General features: G+C 41.7%; 1 protein-coding gene across 1 annotated transcript in view; it reads left to right on the top strand.

The window, feature by feature from the left end:
- PLPPR5 (phospholipid phosphatase related 5) overlaps positions 1–16,079 on the top strand; it is a 269,888-nt gene that overhangs the window by 120,677 nt on the left and 133,132 nt on the right. Inside the window, exon 3 of the mRNA XM_063428342.1 lies at positions 6,226–6,476. Coding sequence (XP_063284412.1) covers positions 6,226–6,476 — 251 coding nt within the window. The remainder of the gene's footprint in view (positions 1–6,225; positions 6,477–16,079) is intronic.

The following is a 16,079-nucleotide window of genomic DNA, read 5'->3' as shown; positions in this document are numbered from 1 at the left end:
TTGCTCTCTCCCCTATACTACGGCACTGCCCGTTGCAATGAACAGCAACTATCCTTGACAGGTATACCCCAAAGGGAAGGGGGTAAACTATGATAGCTTGCAAAGGGTGCGTATGCATATACTCGTGCTACGCTTGGCAACCACGGGCCAATGACTTGATCACATAATGAACCTCTTTACTAACGCACACGGCCCCTCACCTTAAACACCACCCATGGGGAGAATAGCACAGCAATCCACCTCGTTTTCCTTTCTGTTATACCCCCTTTTCCTTTCCTTTTTTGCTTGGTGTTAAACCTTTAATGAAGTTATGAAGTTATAAAACTTCAAAGTGACAGTACATTATGTTGCAGAGACCGCACGAACCGCCACAGTAATACAATATTAACAAAGGCTTTTGCGTAAACTGCAACACTGTAAACACTAAATATTGTATTGCATAAGTAAATGCTGGCTTCTGCGTAAGCCCTCATAATGTTACAACAATTTTGTACCATTTTTCGTCATGACCAACATAGATATTTCTACGAAAAATAGTGACGGAACATGACTTTACCTGCAACTTTGAACTAACAAGCCTGTAACACTGTGTAAATATTGGCTTCTGCATAAGCCGCAATGTTGTCCAACCATAAACTTGTTCTACTATGCCAACACAGACTTCTGCGCAAGCCATGTCATTGTAATACCAACTGCGCATTGCTACGTGTCACAACTAAAAATAAAGAATAAAAAAAAAAAAAGAATGGCCAGTGGCTCATGACAGGAACATGATTTCATCAATAGGCTGGTAATTATTTCTGGAGTATAAATTAAGATGAGTGAGGCTTTATAACTAAATTTCATTTTGCAAAGTGAATGAAATGAAAAACATTTACACACACTTTTGGGAATGAAGGGATTAGCTGTTTTTTTTTAACAAACTATTGTTTTTCCACATTGACCACTTTGGCTTACATTTTGTAAATTCTCCTCAATATTAATACCCAGTCTAGTGAATAAACCTCACCAGAAGAAAAAAAAGGAGACCAGGACAGCCTTAAATTATGGGTGTATACATTTAAATCATACTGTGTTATCCATTAGTGAGAAGTGAGAATTCAATGTGAATTCAACAAGAATTAAAAATGTCAGGCCAATCTGGAAACATAGCTGACTTAGAGAATGTTTGCAATTCAGCAATTTTGTCCTTAAAGGAGCACTTTAGGGTCAGGAACGCAAACATGTATTCCTGACCCTATAGTGTTAAAACCACAATCTAGCCCCCCCCCCCCCCCCCCCCCTTGCCTCCCTAAATATAGTAAGAGCTGTACTAAAGTGTATTAATATTCAAGAGCTGCCTCTGCCCCTGATCTGCATGCTCTCTGCTGACATCATCAGAAGTGGTGGTCTGAGTCAAGCACAATGCTTGCCCATACAGTCAGATCAGGGGCAGAGTCAGCACAAGTCAAACACAGCCCTGGCCAATCAGCATCTCCCCATAGAGATGGATTGAATCATTGCAGCTCCATGAGGGAATTTCAGTGTCTGCATGCAGAGGGTGTAGACGCTGAAAGTCTTCAAACAACACAAATTTTAAAGTGGCATATAAAGTCTTCAAATAATAATACCAATTTTAATTGCATTGCATAACAAAGTACTTTCAAGTTACATTTTACAGTGTATTCATTGGTGAATTCACATTGCAGTGTTTCACAAACTGTACTAAAAAATCAATTATAAAAATAAAAGCATAGCATAGAGCTAATATTTTAAAAGTACAAAAATAAATCTGGATTGATTTTGCTATCTTTTATTTAAGAGTTACAATAAATGTAAGCTTAAATGCGAGATTAGATGAAAATGTGATAGTTATTAAAGCCATTGTGCTTGCATCTAAATTGCTATTCAATAAATACTCCAACAGCTCCCACATACTTAGTGAAACCATTATATTGTTATACTGTTGGTGCAAGTCAAACTTAGTGATTATGTGTAAAGACTGATAATAGTATACCATGCATGGGCCATGGCCAGAGGTTCCGCGGGAACTCCTTGCCTGCACACAGAAAAATCTATACCCAAGATAATTTAAAAAGAGTTGGACAATAGCCGCAGTTCCATTTTTGCTATTGCATTAAAGGTTTGAGTGACGTATCATAACAGGCTATACCCTCTCATAAGTATTTGAACTTTTGTCCCCTCTGTTATGTATTGTTGAACATTCTTTCATTCAATAACTCTTTAACCTGTACATCAAGCATGTCAAACTCGCGGCTCACAGTGAACATCTTTGCGGCCCAGCGAGCCGCGAGTTCTAGACATTCTTAGTGTTAAAGCAGAGTAGGCACCTGCTCTCCCCACATTGCAGGTGCCTACTCTGCTAAAATTTACCCGGTTAGGACTCGGAGAGGTCTCTGGAGGAGCTCAGCCTTCCTGCTCCTCACTGTGCCCTCGCGCCATCTGTAGTGATGCTGGGTGCCAGAATATGACATCATATTCCGGCATCACTAAACTGCACGTGTGAGGGAGCAGTGAGGAGCAGGAAGACTAAGATCACCAGAAAGAAGATCCCTACACCAGCTCCTAAAGTTAGGGAGCAATAAATAAAATTATGTGAGTGTGTGCAAGAATGTGGAAATGTGTGTGTGTGTGTGTGTGTGTGTGTGTGTCAGTGAGTGTGTGTCTGTCTGTCAGTGAGTGAGTGTGTATGTGTGTCTGTCTGTCAGTATGTGTGTGTCAGTGTGTGTGTGTTTGTCAGTGAGTGTGTCTGTCTGTGTGTGTATGTCAGTGTGTGTGTGTCTGTGTCTGTCAGTGAGTATGTCTGTGTTTGTGTGTGTGTCTGTCAGTGAGTGTATCTGTGTGTGTGTGTGTATCTGTCAGTGTGTATGTGTCAGTGAGTGTGTGTCAGTCAGTGTTGCAATGGCCACGGCTGGACAGTGGAGAACCTGAAGGTGCACGGAGGCACACAACGCCACGTCACGTCAAGGCTAACACAGGCCAAATAAACAAGGTTAAGTTTATGTGGGGCGCAAAAAAAAACAACTTTTTACAGAAACATAGGTTTATTTTGAAAAGTACAGTATAAAAAAAGTTGCCTAACTGACACTGGATTTCCTCATGCTCGTAGGGCTTCAAAGTAAACAAAAGAGCAAATGTATTTTAAGGAGATGTGCATTTCCATATAACCAATGTTTCAGACCAACTACATTGACATATTAAGAAAGGTTTGGTAATGAGACTGAATTGGTGAATGTATGCTGTTGCATAGATGTAAAAAACAAATGATTTTATCTTGTTGATGTTGAAGTCCGATGAGTGATTTCTTCACTTTGGCTGAGATCATCAAACTTGATGATCTCAGCTAATCCAGTGCTTTCCCATGGGAAAGCATTGGCAGGCTATTGTGCATGTGTGGCAAAAAGCTGTGCGTCTAATCAGCATCTCCATGGCGAGTGTTCAGCATCTCCATGCAGACCCAATCTAATACACTGCCCAGAGATCCAATACATTGCCCCCAAATCCAATACACTGCCCCCTCCCTCCACTTTAATACACTGCCCCCTCCTTCCAATCTAATACAATATCCCCTTAACCTAATACACTGCCCCTCCTCCATCCACTCTAATTGAATACACTGCCCCATTCCCACCACTCTAATTCAATACACTGCCCTCCTTTCCCTTAATTTAATAAACTGCCCCTCCGCAATTTAAGACACTTCCCTCCCCCAAATTTAATACACTATCCCCCACCCTAATTTAAGACACTGTCCCTCCCACCACTCTAATACATTGCCCCCCATCACCACTCTAATACACTTCCCCCTCCTTCCTCCAATTTACTATTCTCCCCCCTCCCTTCCCAAATTAATACACTGCCCTTCCCCAAATTTAGCACACCGCCCCCTCCCACCACTCTTATACACACTCCCTTTCATAATTTAATACACTGGCCCCCTCCCTCCCCCACATTAATACACTGCCTCCTCTCTCCCTCTAATTAATACACTGCACCCTCCCTCCCCCAAATTAATACAGTGCCCATCCCTCCCTCAAATGATTACACTTCCCACTCCCTCCCCCAAATTAATATACTCCAGTTCCAGTTCTGCTATTCTCTGCTCAAGCAGGCCAGACCATTGGCGGATCCAGGGGGGAGGGAAGGGGGGGCAACGAGGCAAATGCCCCCCCCCCAAGAAAATATTGCTGCCCGAGGCTCTCCCCTGCCGGCCCATGCAGAGCTGGTGCTATCCAAGCGCCAGCCCTGCTGATTGCCTTCACGGACTGGAGGGGAGATCAGTGATCTCCCTCCCCGGCCCACAGGCACATTGCTGGGTGGCCAGCAGGGGAGGGCGAGGGAGAGAGAACCCGGGGGAGCTCTTACCTGCAGCTCCACCGGGTTCCCCTCTTGCGAGCATGGAGCGTTGCCGTGGTTACCACGGCAACGCTCTGTTCTCGCGAGAGTGAACTCTAGCCTGAGCTGCATGTAAGAGTTCACTCTCTCCACTAGAACCACCAGGGACTGGAAGAGAAAGCAATGTCTCCCCCTCTCTCAGCAAAGGTAAGAAGGGAGGGGGGACATTAGCTATATTTAGTTAGTTATTATTTAATAATTAAAACAAAAAAATCTTTAATCTGCCCCCCTATTCCCTCACACACTGCACCACACACATCCCCCCCTTACATACACAGCCCCCTCTTATATGCACAGCCCCCCCTTACACACACAGCCCCACCTTACATACACAGCCCCCCTTACACACACATCCCCCTTACATACACAGCCCCCCTTACATACGCAGCCCCCCCTTACATACACAGCCCCCCTTACTTACACAGTCCCCCCTTAAACACACAGCCCCCCCTTAGACACACAGCCCCCTTACACACACAGCCCCCCTTACATACACAGCCCCCCTTACATACACAGCCCCCCCTTACATACACAGCCCCCCTTACACACACACAGCCCCCCTTACATACACACTGCCTCCCCTTACACACACTGCCCCCTTATACACACTGCCCTCTTATACACACTGCCCCAATACACACACAGCCCCCATACATACACACACACACACACAAACACACTGCACCCTTAACACACAAACACACTGCTCCCAATATACAAATTGCTACCCCATACATACACTGCACCCCTCTCACACATGCACTACCCCTCCATACACATACTGCGACCCTCACCAGCCACTATCCCAGCAGACCCTGGGTAAGTTATCAAATGTTTTTTTTTTTTTTTTAAACGGTTTGACTACTTACACTGGGAGGGCATCACAGCAAATCCTGGCACCAAAACCACTACAGAGAGCTGTAGTGGTTATTGTGCCTGGATTGTTTCTTAAAATGATCTGCCAGTGCCCCTCCCGAGATTAGCTTCTGGATCTGCCACTGGGCCAGACACTCCTCTGGCACTGTGAGCAGGAGGTAAGAGGGAGTGGCTGGCCCTCTTGCGGCCGTGGTAGCAAGCGATTGGCCATGGGAGGGAAGACAAGAATCAGACAGGAAATATCTTTCCTGTCTTGCAGCTGGTCACAGCCACAGCACAAAGTGGGTTGCAAATATATTCATTGTGGGCCACATGCGGGCCATAAGTTTGACATGCTTGTTCTAAACTGACTGTGTGCTAATAGATTATTTTAAGGTCAGTCTGATTTTTAGCTTCTTGCAAAAAAAGAAACTTATAATGGTAAGAGATACTTATGATTAGGATACTTCTGAATTCTGGATAGGCTCTTATGTTGACTATGATGACCGTTCATTTATCGTAACAACATTTTTGATGATAACTCCTTCACAAAAAATTGTGAGAGAAAATATTATTTTTAGAGGTGATTGTACTTTTAAAGTGTTATTTTGCAAACTCTAAATATATGCATTATATATGATTTATTTATATAATCCAAAAACAAATCTGCATTAATCTAAACTACGGTAATCTGTATTTACATATTTTGCCAATAATATTCCAGTTCATGTATGTTACGGTTACTTACAAAGCTGGTAGCTGAAGTTCATCCAGATTAAATCAGATCAGACTTTCTTTTGCATAGAAGTAATAATTTATTCATGAATATGTTTTTTGGGTTGTTTTTTTGTTGGTTTGTTTGCTTGTTTCTTTGGTTGATTCGTTTTTTCTTTTGTTTTTGTTTTTTTTAAATAACCAATAGCCAGAAAGTTTGACTTTTGTTTCTTACTCATATTTCTTTCTCTACTTTTGCAGGAATTTATACTTTTGGACTATTTGCTACAGATATATTTGTAAATGCTGGACAAGTTGTGACAGGGAATTTGGCTCCACATTTTCTTACAGTTTGTAAACCCAACTACACAGCACTTGGTTGTCATCAGTTTACACAGTTCATCACTGATGTCAACTCTTGCACTGGAAATCCAGACCTTGTTATCAAAGCCAGGAGAACATTTCCGTCCAAAGAGGCAGCTCTCAGTATTTATGCAGCTATGTACCTGGCTGTGAGTATTTCTCAATTATGTATTTTGTCAATGGCAATTGTGTATCAAGATCAAATAATAGGAAAAGTTCTAAACATGGAGTAAGATGCCAGGGAGAATCAAAGGATGGAGTGATCTTTCTGCTCTGCTTGTCTCTGAATGAAGTGGGGTTGCAATTTTACAGTCAACTTTGGTTTTCATTAACTCTTTAAGGACGTACTAGGGACGACCGAGAAAAAACGGTCCTTAATGACCGCGGACGTACCTAGTAAGTCCTCGCAGTCCTTCTTACTTACCCATACGCCGTTGTTCCCGCGCCAGCGATCGGTGTTCCTCCCGGCCTGGGGGGACTGTCTTGGCAAATTAGGCCCCCGTGGGCCATGTGATCGCTCTGAAAGAGCAGTCACATGGCCGCAATAGGCGTCTATAGTGCTGCATCTGACAGGCAGTCTCCCTCCATCTGTAAAAATAAAAAATGTAAAAAATAAATAAAAAATATATGTAATATGTAATATATTATATATATATGTAATAATATGTATGTATATCTTATTTATAATGTTATACTAAGTGTATTGTTATATTAATATATATTGTATATATATTATTATAAAATAATATAATAAATAATAAGTAAATAAAAATAAATAAAAAAGTAAAAATAATACAATTTAAAAATTAAAAGAAATTATACATATATATGTAATTTTTTTTCTAACTGTAATTTTTATATATATATATATATATATATATATATATATATATATATATATATATATATATATATATATATCTAAGTATATATAAATAAATACAAATAATATGAAATATATATAGATATCCACAATATACATAATTACATAAATAATTTCATAAATATACACGTAAACTTCAAATATGTAAATATGTATATGTATTTAAATTCTACGTGTATATTTATGTAATATTTTTACATAATTAAGTAATTTTATTGATTGCAATTTGAGGGACCTGCCTGACAACCCAGTCCGAAAGTCCAGAGAAGTTAATTTGCTAGCATTGTATTTAACCCTGTAACTTTCCATGACACCCTAAAACCTGTACATGGGGGATACTGTACACACATATTAGTGTTTAAAAACAGTAAAACATATCACAGCGATGATATTGTCAGTGAATGTGACATGTTTTGCATTTTTTACACACAAACAGCACTTTTACTGATGACATCATTGTGATACATTTTACTGTTTTGAAACACTAATATTTGTGTTCAGCGAAGTCTCTTGAGTATAACAGTACCCTCCATGTACAGGACATACCCCATATTGAATAACCTGGCTTGTCTACTTTAAAAAAAAATATGTACATGTGAGGTGTGATTCAGAGATATATGACAGATAACAGTGTTACAATATCACTATAGATAAATATCAATACTTGTACTTATAACCCTATAACGTGCAAAAAAAGCTAAGAACATGTTAACATTGGTTTATTTAGCATGGGTGTTTTTTGGCGGCTGTAGATGTGTAACAGATTTTGGGGGTCAAAGTTAGAAAAGGTGTGTGTTTTTTTTTCATGTTATAATTTTGTTTTCTTAGTAAATTATATGATATGATATAAATAATGGTATCCTTAGAAAGACCATTTAATGAAGAGAAAAATAGTATATAATATGTGTGGGAACAGTAAATGAATAAGAGGAAAATTACAGCTAAACACAAAACACAGCAGAAATGTAAAAACAGCCCTGTTCCTGGTCTGGTAAGAAAATAAAAGAAACGGTCTGGTCACTAAAGGGTTAATGTTACTGCAAAAATATTTGGTTGTATTTACTTAATGAACAATAGGATGTAAGGCAGTTAAATATCAGTACAGGTGATGCCTAACAAAAAACAAGGAGGCTTAAAGCATATTTTAGTTTTGAAGGATCTTGCGTAACCCCAACAATATATGTTATTGTGTTTGGGAGAGGGTGAGGAGGTGGTTACAGCCCATGGCTACAATAAAGTGCTATTTGGTCAAAGTACATGTGAATTCACTGAATTTCTTACCAGGTGACCTGTTGATGCCACAAAGTACCAGGGAATTTATGATATATTATTAGTCCTTAATGGGTAATCTGTTTTACATTGCTTTGTTCTTGGGACTGCAGAAGATGCCAGGTTGGTACATAAATATGTAATATTCAATTTGCCTAAATTCTAGGTAGGTCCTGGATGTTATCTTCTAAGTATCTTTTAGTTATTCAATTATCACAGTATATTGATTGATATATAAAGGTATTAAATTTAGCTCTGTATAACGAAGTCCATTAAAATGGACCTCTAAGCACTGCAACTACTAAAGTTGATTGTAGTGTTTATGGTGCAAATAGTGTGTACGAACTGCCCCCTTTTTTTTGTCACACTATTGAGTGGTTTTCCAAAATACAGTATTCTACAGTCGCATCCACATTAGCCCAACTAGGTTTGTTCACTTGGCAGATTAATCCTGTTGTCTCATTCATTGCAGCCCATAGTTGGACTGATTCATTTTTGCAAAAGAGACAGGTGAGGACTTATGTGTCACGGCTCCCGGCTCTCACTCTTATCAGGTGTGGTCACGCCAAAATAAATGAAAATTACTAACCTGGATCATAATGGATGCTCTTGTGCTATCGTCCCATGCAGGTGAGGCATCCTAAGAGACGCCGGCTGCTGTGGTTTAAATAGAATACTTACTTCCGTCCACAACCAAGATGCTGCCGATGCCATCTTATTTGTGGACGGTCACAATCTTGCCAATCAATGATTAGAAAGGCATATTTAAACCCTGAATAGCTTTTCATCAGTACCCTGTCGTGGTTTCCACTAGTTGGTTGTCAGAAACTGCGTTCATGTTCTCAATCTATTTTGGTATTTGACTTTGGCTTGTATTTCAACTTTCCCTGTTTCTGGTATCCTTGACCTTTGGCTAGTTTTTTCAATCTGTCTCTTAGTGTGTCCCTGACCTCAGCTTGTTATTTGGCTATTCTCTTTTACATTAAATCTGGCCATTCTAAGGCTCGGTATAAGTTGTCCTTGTTCATTTTCTGTGTTTGTATATGTTACCTAGTTCTGCCTGTTGGGTCATATAGTATTTGTGACATTTGCACTATAGCAGGCATAGGCAACCTTCGGCACTCCAGATGTTTTGGACTACACCTCCCATGATGCTTTGCCAGCACTATGTGTGTCAGAGCATTATGTGGGATGTAGTCCAAAACATCTGGAGTGCTGAAGGTTGCCTATCCCTGCACTATAGGACTGAAAAATGGTTTGAGGAAAACTGGAGGACATTGCCCAAAACTAAATTTGCATTACAAGCACGTAATTTATGCTTACAGTTTTCCTGTAAAAGTGGTGGTAACTGATATTCCTGCTGAAAATGTCTAAAGACTTTCCTAACCTTTGAAGTTTCACAGTTCATACAACATAGGTCAGTGATACTATACTATACAGCCAGCGCTGCTATTAATTTTGAATTCTGCTATTTCTCTTGATTTGTCATTTTTTGGCCTCAACTGCCCTCATGATAACTAATGAATTCAATGAAAAAAGGATGATATTTTCATTGAAAAGGAATATTATTCATTACTATTATAATGGAAATTATCTAGATATTCTGCTCAAGTGACATGACCACAGGTTGATTACCAGTGCTGAAAACCATCTTCTGCGTGAGCATGTCTTAGTCATAGCTGTCTTTGTAGATTTATGAAGTCTGTTGTAGGTTATATAATGCCTCCTACATTAGCCGTAGTTCTACTCTAGTTAACTTTAGATCATGCTGTGTTATCACATAACAGATTTCATTAGAATTCTATACAAATGCAGAAGATAGCTGTTCCAGTCAACATGCATCATTAAATAAACATTTGCCTGTAATTCACAGCACCTGATGTATCACATCTACCTATAAATAAATCAAAACATGAATAAATCTAGTTGTGTTTAACAGGGATACAGCAAAATTTCAGAGGACCCTGTGCCAATAAATTTTGGGGTCTCTGGGAGCCCTACCAGTTCTCTATGCTCTTGATTCTCACCCATATACACAAGGTATTTTGAGAACAATCGTTCTAGTATTACAGGGGATAGATGTGTGACTCAAATGATTTATTTTTCTCATGGCCTTCAAACCTTGATACTTTCTAACACTGCTAAAATCAATTGACAATCATGGAAGCAATATTTGTGCTTCTTGACATGAGGAAAAGAGGAATTCAGAACACAGAATACCTGGTTCTATGTCTTTGGAACAATATCTCACAAAAGTGGGTACACCCCTCATATTTTTGTAAATATTTTATTATATTTTTTCATGTGACAACACTGAAGAAATGACACTCTGCTACAATGTAAAGTTCAACACATAGCCATTAAGGTCTAAACCGATGGCAACAAAAGTAAGTACACCCCTAAGTGGAAATGTCCACATTGGGCCCAATTAGCCATTTCCCTCCCCTGTGTTATGTGACTAGTTAATGTTACAAGGTCGCAGGTGTGTTAAATTTGGTGTTATCGCTCTCACACTCTCTCATGCTGGTCACTGGAAGTTCCACATGGCACCTCATGGCAAAGAACTCTCTGAGGATCTGAAAGAAAGAATTGTTGCTCTACATAAAGATGGCCTAAGCTATAAGAAGATTGCCAAGACCCTGAAACTGAGCTGCAGCACGGTGGGCAAGACCATACAGTGGTTTCACAGGACAGGTTCCACTCAGAACAGGCCTCGATATGGTCGACCAAAGAAGTTCAGTGCATGTGCTCAGCGTCATATCCAGAGGTTGTCTTTGGAAAATAGATGTATGAGGTCTGCCAGCATTGCTGCGTTGGTTGAAGGGGTGGGGTGTCAGCCAGTCAGTGCACAGACCATACGCCGAACACTGCATCAAATTGGTCTGCATGGCTGTCATCCCAGAAGGAAGCCTCTTCTAAAGATGATGCACAAGAAAGCCCGCAAACAGTTTGCTAAAGACAAGCAGACTAAGGACATGGATTACTGGAACCATGTCCTGTGGTCCGATGAGACCAAGATAAACTTATTTTGGTTCAAATGGTGTTAAGCATGTGTGGTGGCAAATAGGTGAGGAGTACAAAGACAAGTGTGTCTTGCCTACAGTCAAGCATGGTGGTGGAAGTGTCATAGTCTGGGCCTGCATGAGTGCTGCCAGCACTGGGGAGCTACAGTTCATTGAGCGAACCATGAATGCCAACATGTATTGTGACATACTGAAGCAGAGCATGATCCCCTCCCTTTGGAGACTGGGCCGCAGGGCAGTAGTCCAACATGATAATGACCCCAAAGACCCTCAAAGACAATCACTGCCTTGCTAAAGAATCTAAAGGTAAAGGTGATGGACTGGCCAAGGATGTCTCTAGACCTAAACCCTATTGAGCATCTGTTGGGCATCCTCAAACGCAAGGTCTCTAACATCCACCAGCTCCGTGATGTTGTCATGGAGGAGTGGAAGAGGACTCCAGTGGCAACCTGTGAAGCTCTGGTGAACTCCATGCCCATGAGGGTTAAGGCAGTGCTGGAAAATAATGGTGGCTACACAAAATATTGGCACTTTGGGCCCAATTTGGGCATTTCCACTTAGGGTTTAGACATTAATGACTGTGTGTTGAGTTATTTTAAGGGGACAGCAAATTTACACTGTTATACAGGCTTACTAATTTACATTGTAGCAGAGTATAATTTCTTTAGTGTTGTCACATGAAAAGATATAATAAAATATTTGCAAAAATGTGAGGGGTGTACTCACTTTTGTGAGATACTGTATTTATTGCATCCAAAAAAAAGAAATAATTAATTTATTGTGCAATATTAAAAAAAATGTTTTAGGGTTTTGTGAACAGTAATTGATATGTGTTGCAAGATGTTTTCCTAAGATGAGGGGGGAATTTATGAAAAGTCTTATGATTTATAAAAAATGCCTTATCTCTGAAGAGATACACGCCAGGGGAGAAAAAATAAATGGGCTACACAGCTTATTTACCACAAAATACCTGCAGAGACCAGTGCAATGTTTCACCAAAGGACCAAGAAGCAGACGAAAGCAGACAAAGCATCCTTCTTTATGGCTAAAGCCGTAAGTAACAGACCCCGCGACGGCCGCAAGGAAATCCAAGATGGCGGCGGCCAGGGATCCAGGGAGGGCTCTCCATCCCCCCCCTCCTCACCTACCTCACTACTAGAGGATAGCCCCCTCACAATAGCGACAATAAAGTCCTTCATGGCGGACTTCACGTTGCAGCTTCAAAGCACCATTACAGGCCAGATGAAGACACTGGCAGGTGAACTCAGGAGGGACATACAGGACTTGGGCCTACGCACATCGAACATAGAGAACACAGTCAGTAAACATGCCTCAGCGCATAACAGCATGGCCGACCAGCTTCATCATGTGCAACAGGTTCTTAGAGAACAAAACATGAAAATTGCTGACCTGGAAGATAGATCCAGAAGAAATAACCTGCGCATCAGGGGTATCCCTGAATCTGTTACGAATGAGGCCTTACACAATTACCTCCAAGCCTTTTTTTGGAACTAATACCTGAGGTACACCCGGATCAAGTGATCCTAGATGGGACACACAGACTCAGGAGACCTCAACACCTCCCAACTTCGACGGCCAGAGATGTCATCACTAGAGTGCACTTTTTCCACGTCAAGGAGAAAATTGTCAAAGCTACCAGAAACAACAACCTACCCTCTCAATATGGTGGCCTAAAGATTTTTGCAGACTTGTCAGCGCATACACTCAATTCCGCAAATCATTAGCCCCTATCACCACCGCACTGAGAGCACACAAGGTTCCGTACAGATGGGGCTTCCCGGCTAAACTCATCATCCACCATGACAACTCCAACCACCCCATTGCATCCGTGGAGGAGGGCATGAAGAAACTGGATTGGGGACTCCCTAGACCAGACATACAAGTGCAATCTGCGGCAAAGATACCCAAACTGTCCACGGACTGGTCCACGGCCTAACCTGGAGGCTGAGTATATACTACATGATTGCTAGACCAATATCTCACTAACCATTCCAGATATGTTCATATGTTGTGCCTTTGTTAATTGCCTAGCCTGGTCCTACGACCATTAGTAAGGGGATGTACGTTTAAGTGTATTTTCATTGTGTGCCATATCTAACCTGTTAAGGAACCGCAACAACTTATTAGTTGACGCCCATTAGCAACCACAATTCATGACACACCACCCTTTACCACAAACCGGGCACAGACGGGGTGAGGCACTAGTGCATATTGGTTGGGCTTCATGTAGCAAGGCTTTTTCCATTCCCGCACAAACTTGTTCTTAACTAACTCATTATCTCCCAAGCGTGGCTCCCTTCCCCCCTAGATACGGTCGGCACCACATCAGACTTACCGAGGGCCACGTCACCCACTACCTGTGCCTGTGCTACCTGCACTACCTGTGCCTAGTGCACCTAGGCACGATATAGCTCAAGAGGTTTGAGGTTTGAGCTCCTTGTAACTTGTTTCTCAATGTTTTTCTATACTATCCTTACTTTCACCCCCCCTCCCCTCCACCAAGTTTGATTTTGATCAATCACACCGCTGTGACCCCTAACACAGCAATCATTAGAAGATTGAGCAATGATGTGCTCTACGACTCGTGCACCCCATGATGGCATACACTCTATACCACTAGGAGACGTAAGTCAGTACTCACCCGGTACCTAAACACACTTTTATGAAAGTAGTCTCCTATAATGTAAAGGGGCTTAATTCCCCAAATAAAATAAACCTATTGTTTCAGACTCTGCAACACCAACATATTGATATAGCATGTATCCAGGAGACCCATTTTAAGTCATCAATGGAACCAAAGTTATTTCATAAACACTACCCCACCCAATTTCACGCTAAATCCGCTAACAAGACAAAGGGGGTGTCAATTCTCGTCAGCATAAACATAGCCCTGACTGTCCAGAGACAATACATTGACCCGCAAGGGAGATTTATTATATTAGTGGGCCTTTTTAATGCAACACAATACACACTGGTTACAGCCTACTTCCCTAACTCTGACTCGGCAAACTTCCTAACCAAACTTCTCCAGATAGTGGAGGACCACCGCCAGGGATACCTTATTCTGTGTGGGGACTTTAACTTTATCCAGTCATTGCAGTTGGACACATCAGCTAAGCCATCCCTCAATAGGGGTAATCGTCTATCCAACACATGCAAAAGTCTCACTGCCCTCATCTCGAAACATGGTCTCTATGATGGCTGGAGGACCACGCACCCTACGGAGAGGGACTACATGTTCCACTCCGCAGTACACAACACCTATTCCCGCATAGACGCGTTCCTGCTAGATAGCACGTCCCTAGCCCAAATGGCAGACTGCAAAATAGGATCATTTGCTTGGTCGGACCATTGTCCAGTCTGCATTACATTGCATGACACCTTCCAATACAGGCGGAAGGGAATTGGAGGCTTAATGAGTCACTGCTCTCTGATGATTCCTTTGCCGGCCTTGTAAAAGACGAATTAGACCACTACTTCCGCCTCAATAGCGGGGGAGATGTATCAGAAACCTCGGTTTGGCTGGCCCATAAGGCGGTCGTCCGAGGCTTATTCATTAAGCGATCCGCATACCTAAAAAGGCAAAGGCAGGGATAGCTCCTCCGTTGCCATAAACAAATTGCTGAACTGTCAGACAGAAATAAAACCAACCCCACTAGGGAACTTGCTGCGGAAATCCAGCAAGCTTACCGCAAACTACACACACTGAACGCAATGAAAACCGCGTACTTATTGAATAGACTAAAAGCTAATACCTACCACTCCTGTGGGAAAGCTAACAAATACCTGGCGGCAAGGTTGCGAGACAAACTATCGACTAATAGGATAGCACACATACTAGGGGAAGACGGGACAAAGAAATTGGGGCCACAAGAGATTAGCGACACGTTCGCCAAATTTTACTCCAAATTATACAATCTGAAAGATGACCCCAATACACACACTCCCACTGAAGTAGAAGTGAAAAAATTTCTTGACCACATCAAACTACCTAAACTCTCTCAAAACCAAATTGAGACCCTGACGCGGCCCCTCACGTTGGCTGAAGTGGAAGACACTATCAAGGACTTGCCTAGCGGCAAATCCCCCGGAGCGGATGGGCTCTCTAATCTATACTATAAAAGATATGCCTTGACGTTAGCTCCACACCTGTTGGAGACCTTTCACCAGGCGATGGAGAGGGGTGCACTGCCGAAGGAAATGCTACTGGCCACTATAGTGACCCTACCGAAACCTGGTAAACCGACTGACAGTTGTAAAAACTTTCGCCCCATCTCCCTACTTAATACGGACGCTAAACTGTATGCAAAGATCTTAGCAAACTGATTTGCCCTTCTGCTGCCCTCTGCAGTCCGTCATGAGGACATGGAGAGAGAGAGAGATGGAAGAATTTATTAGACCCCCTACGGGGATATGCTAAATGTATGACCACAACATACTGTCCCGTAGGGAAAGTGGAACACAATGTTTGTTGGGAGCGTGACTTGTACGCCATACGTGTTTTTATTGCCAGCTGTATAAGAGTTGTTATTGTGCATTGATGAAATCTATTTACC

Source organism: Pelobates fuscus, chromosome 7 (assembly GCF_036172605.1).
Source record: "Pelobates fuscus isolate aPelFus1 chromosome 7, aPelFus1.pri, whole genome shotgun sequence".
NCBI lineage: Eukaryota > Metazoa > Chordata > Amphibia > Anura > Pelobatidae > Pelobates > Pelobates fuscus.
The sequence above is the reverse complement of the archived record's forward strand: the minus strand, read 5'-3'. Positions and strand labels throughout refer to the sequence as shown.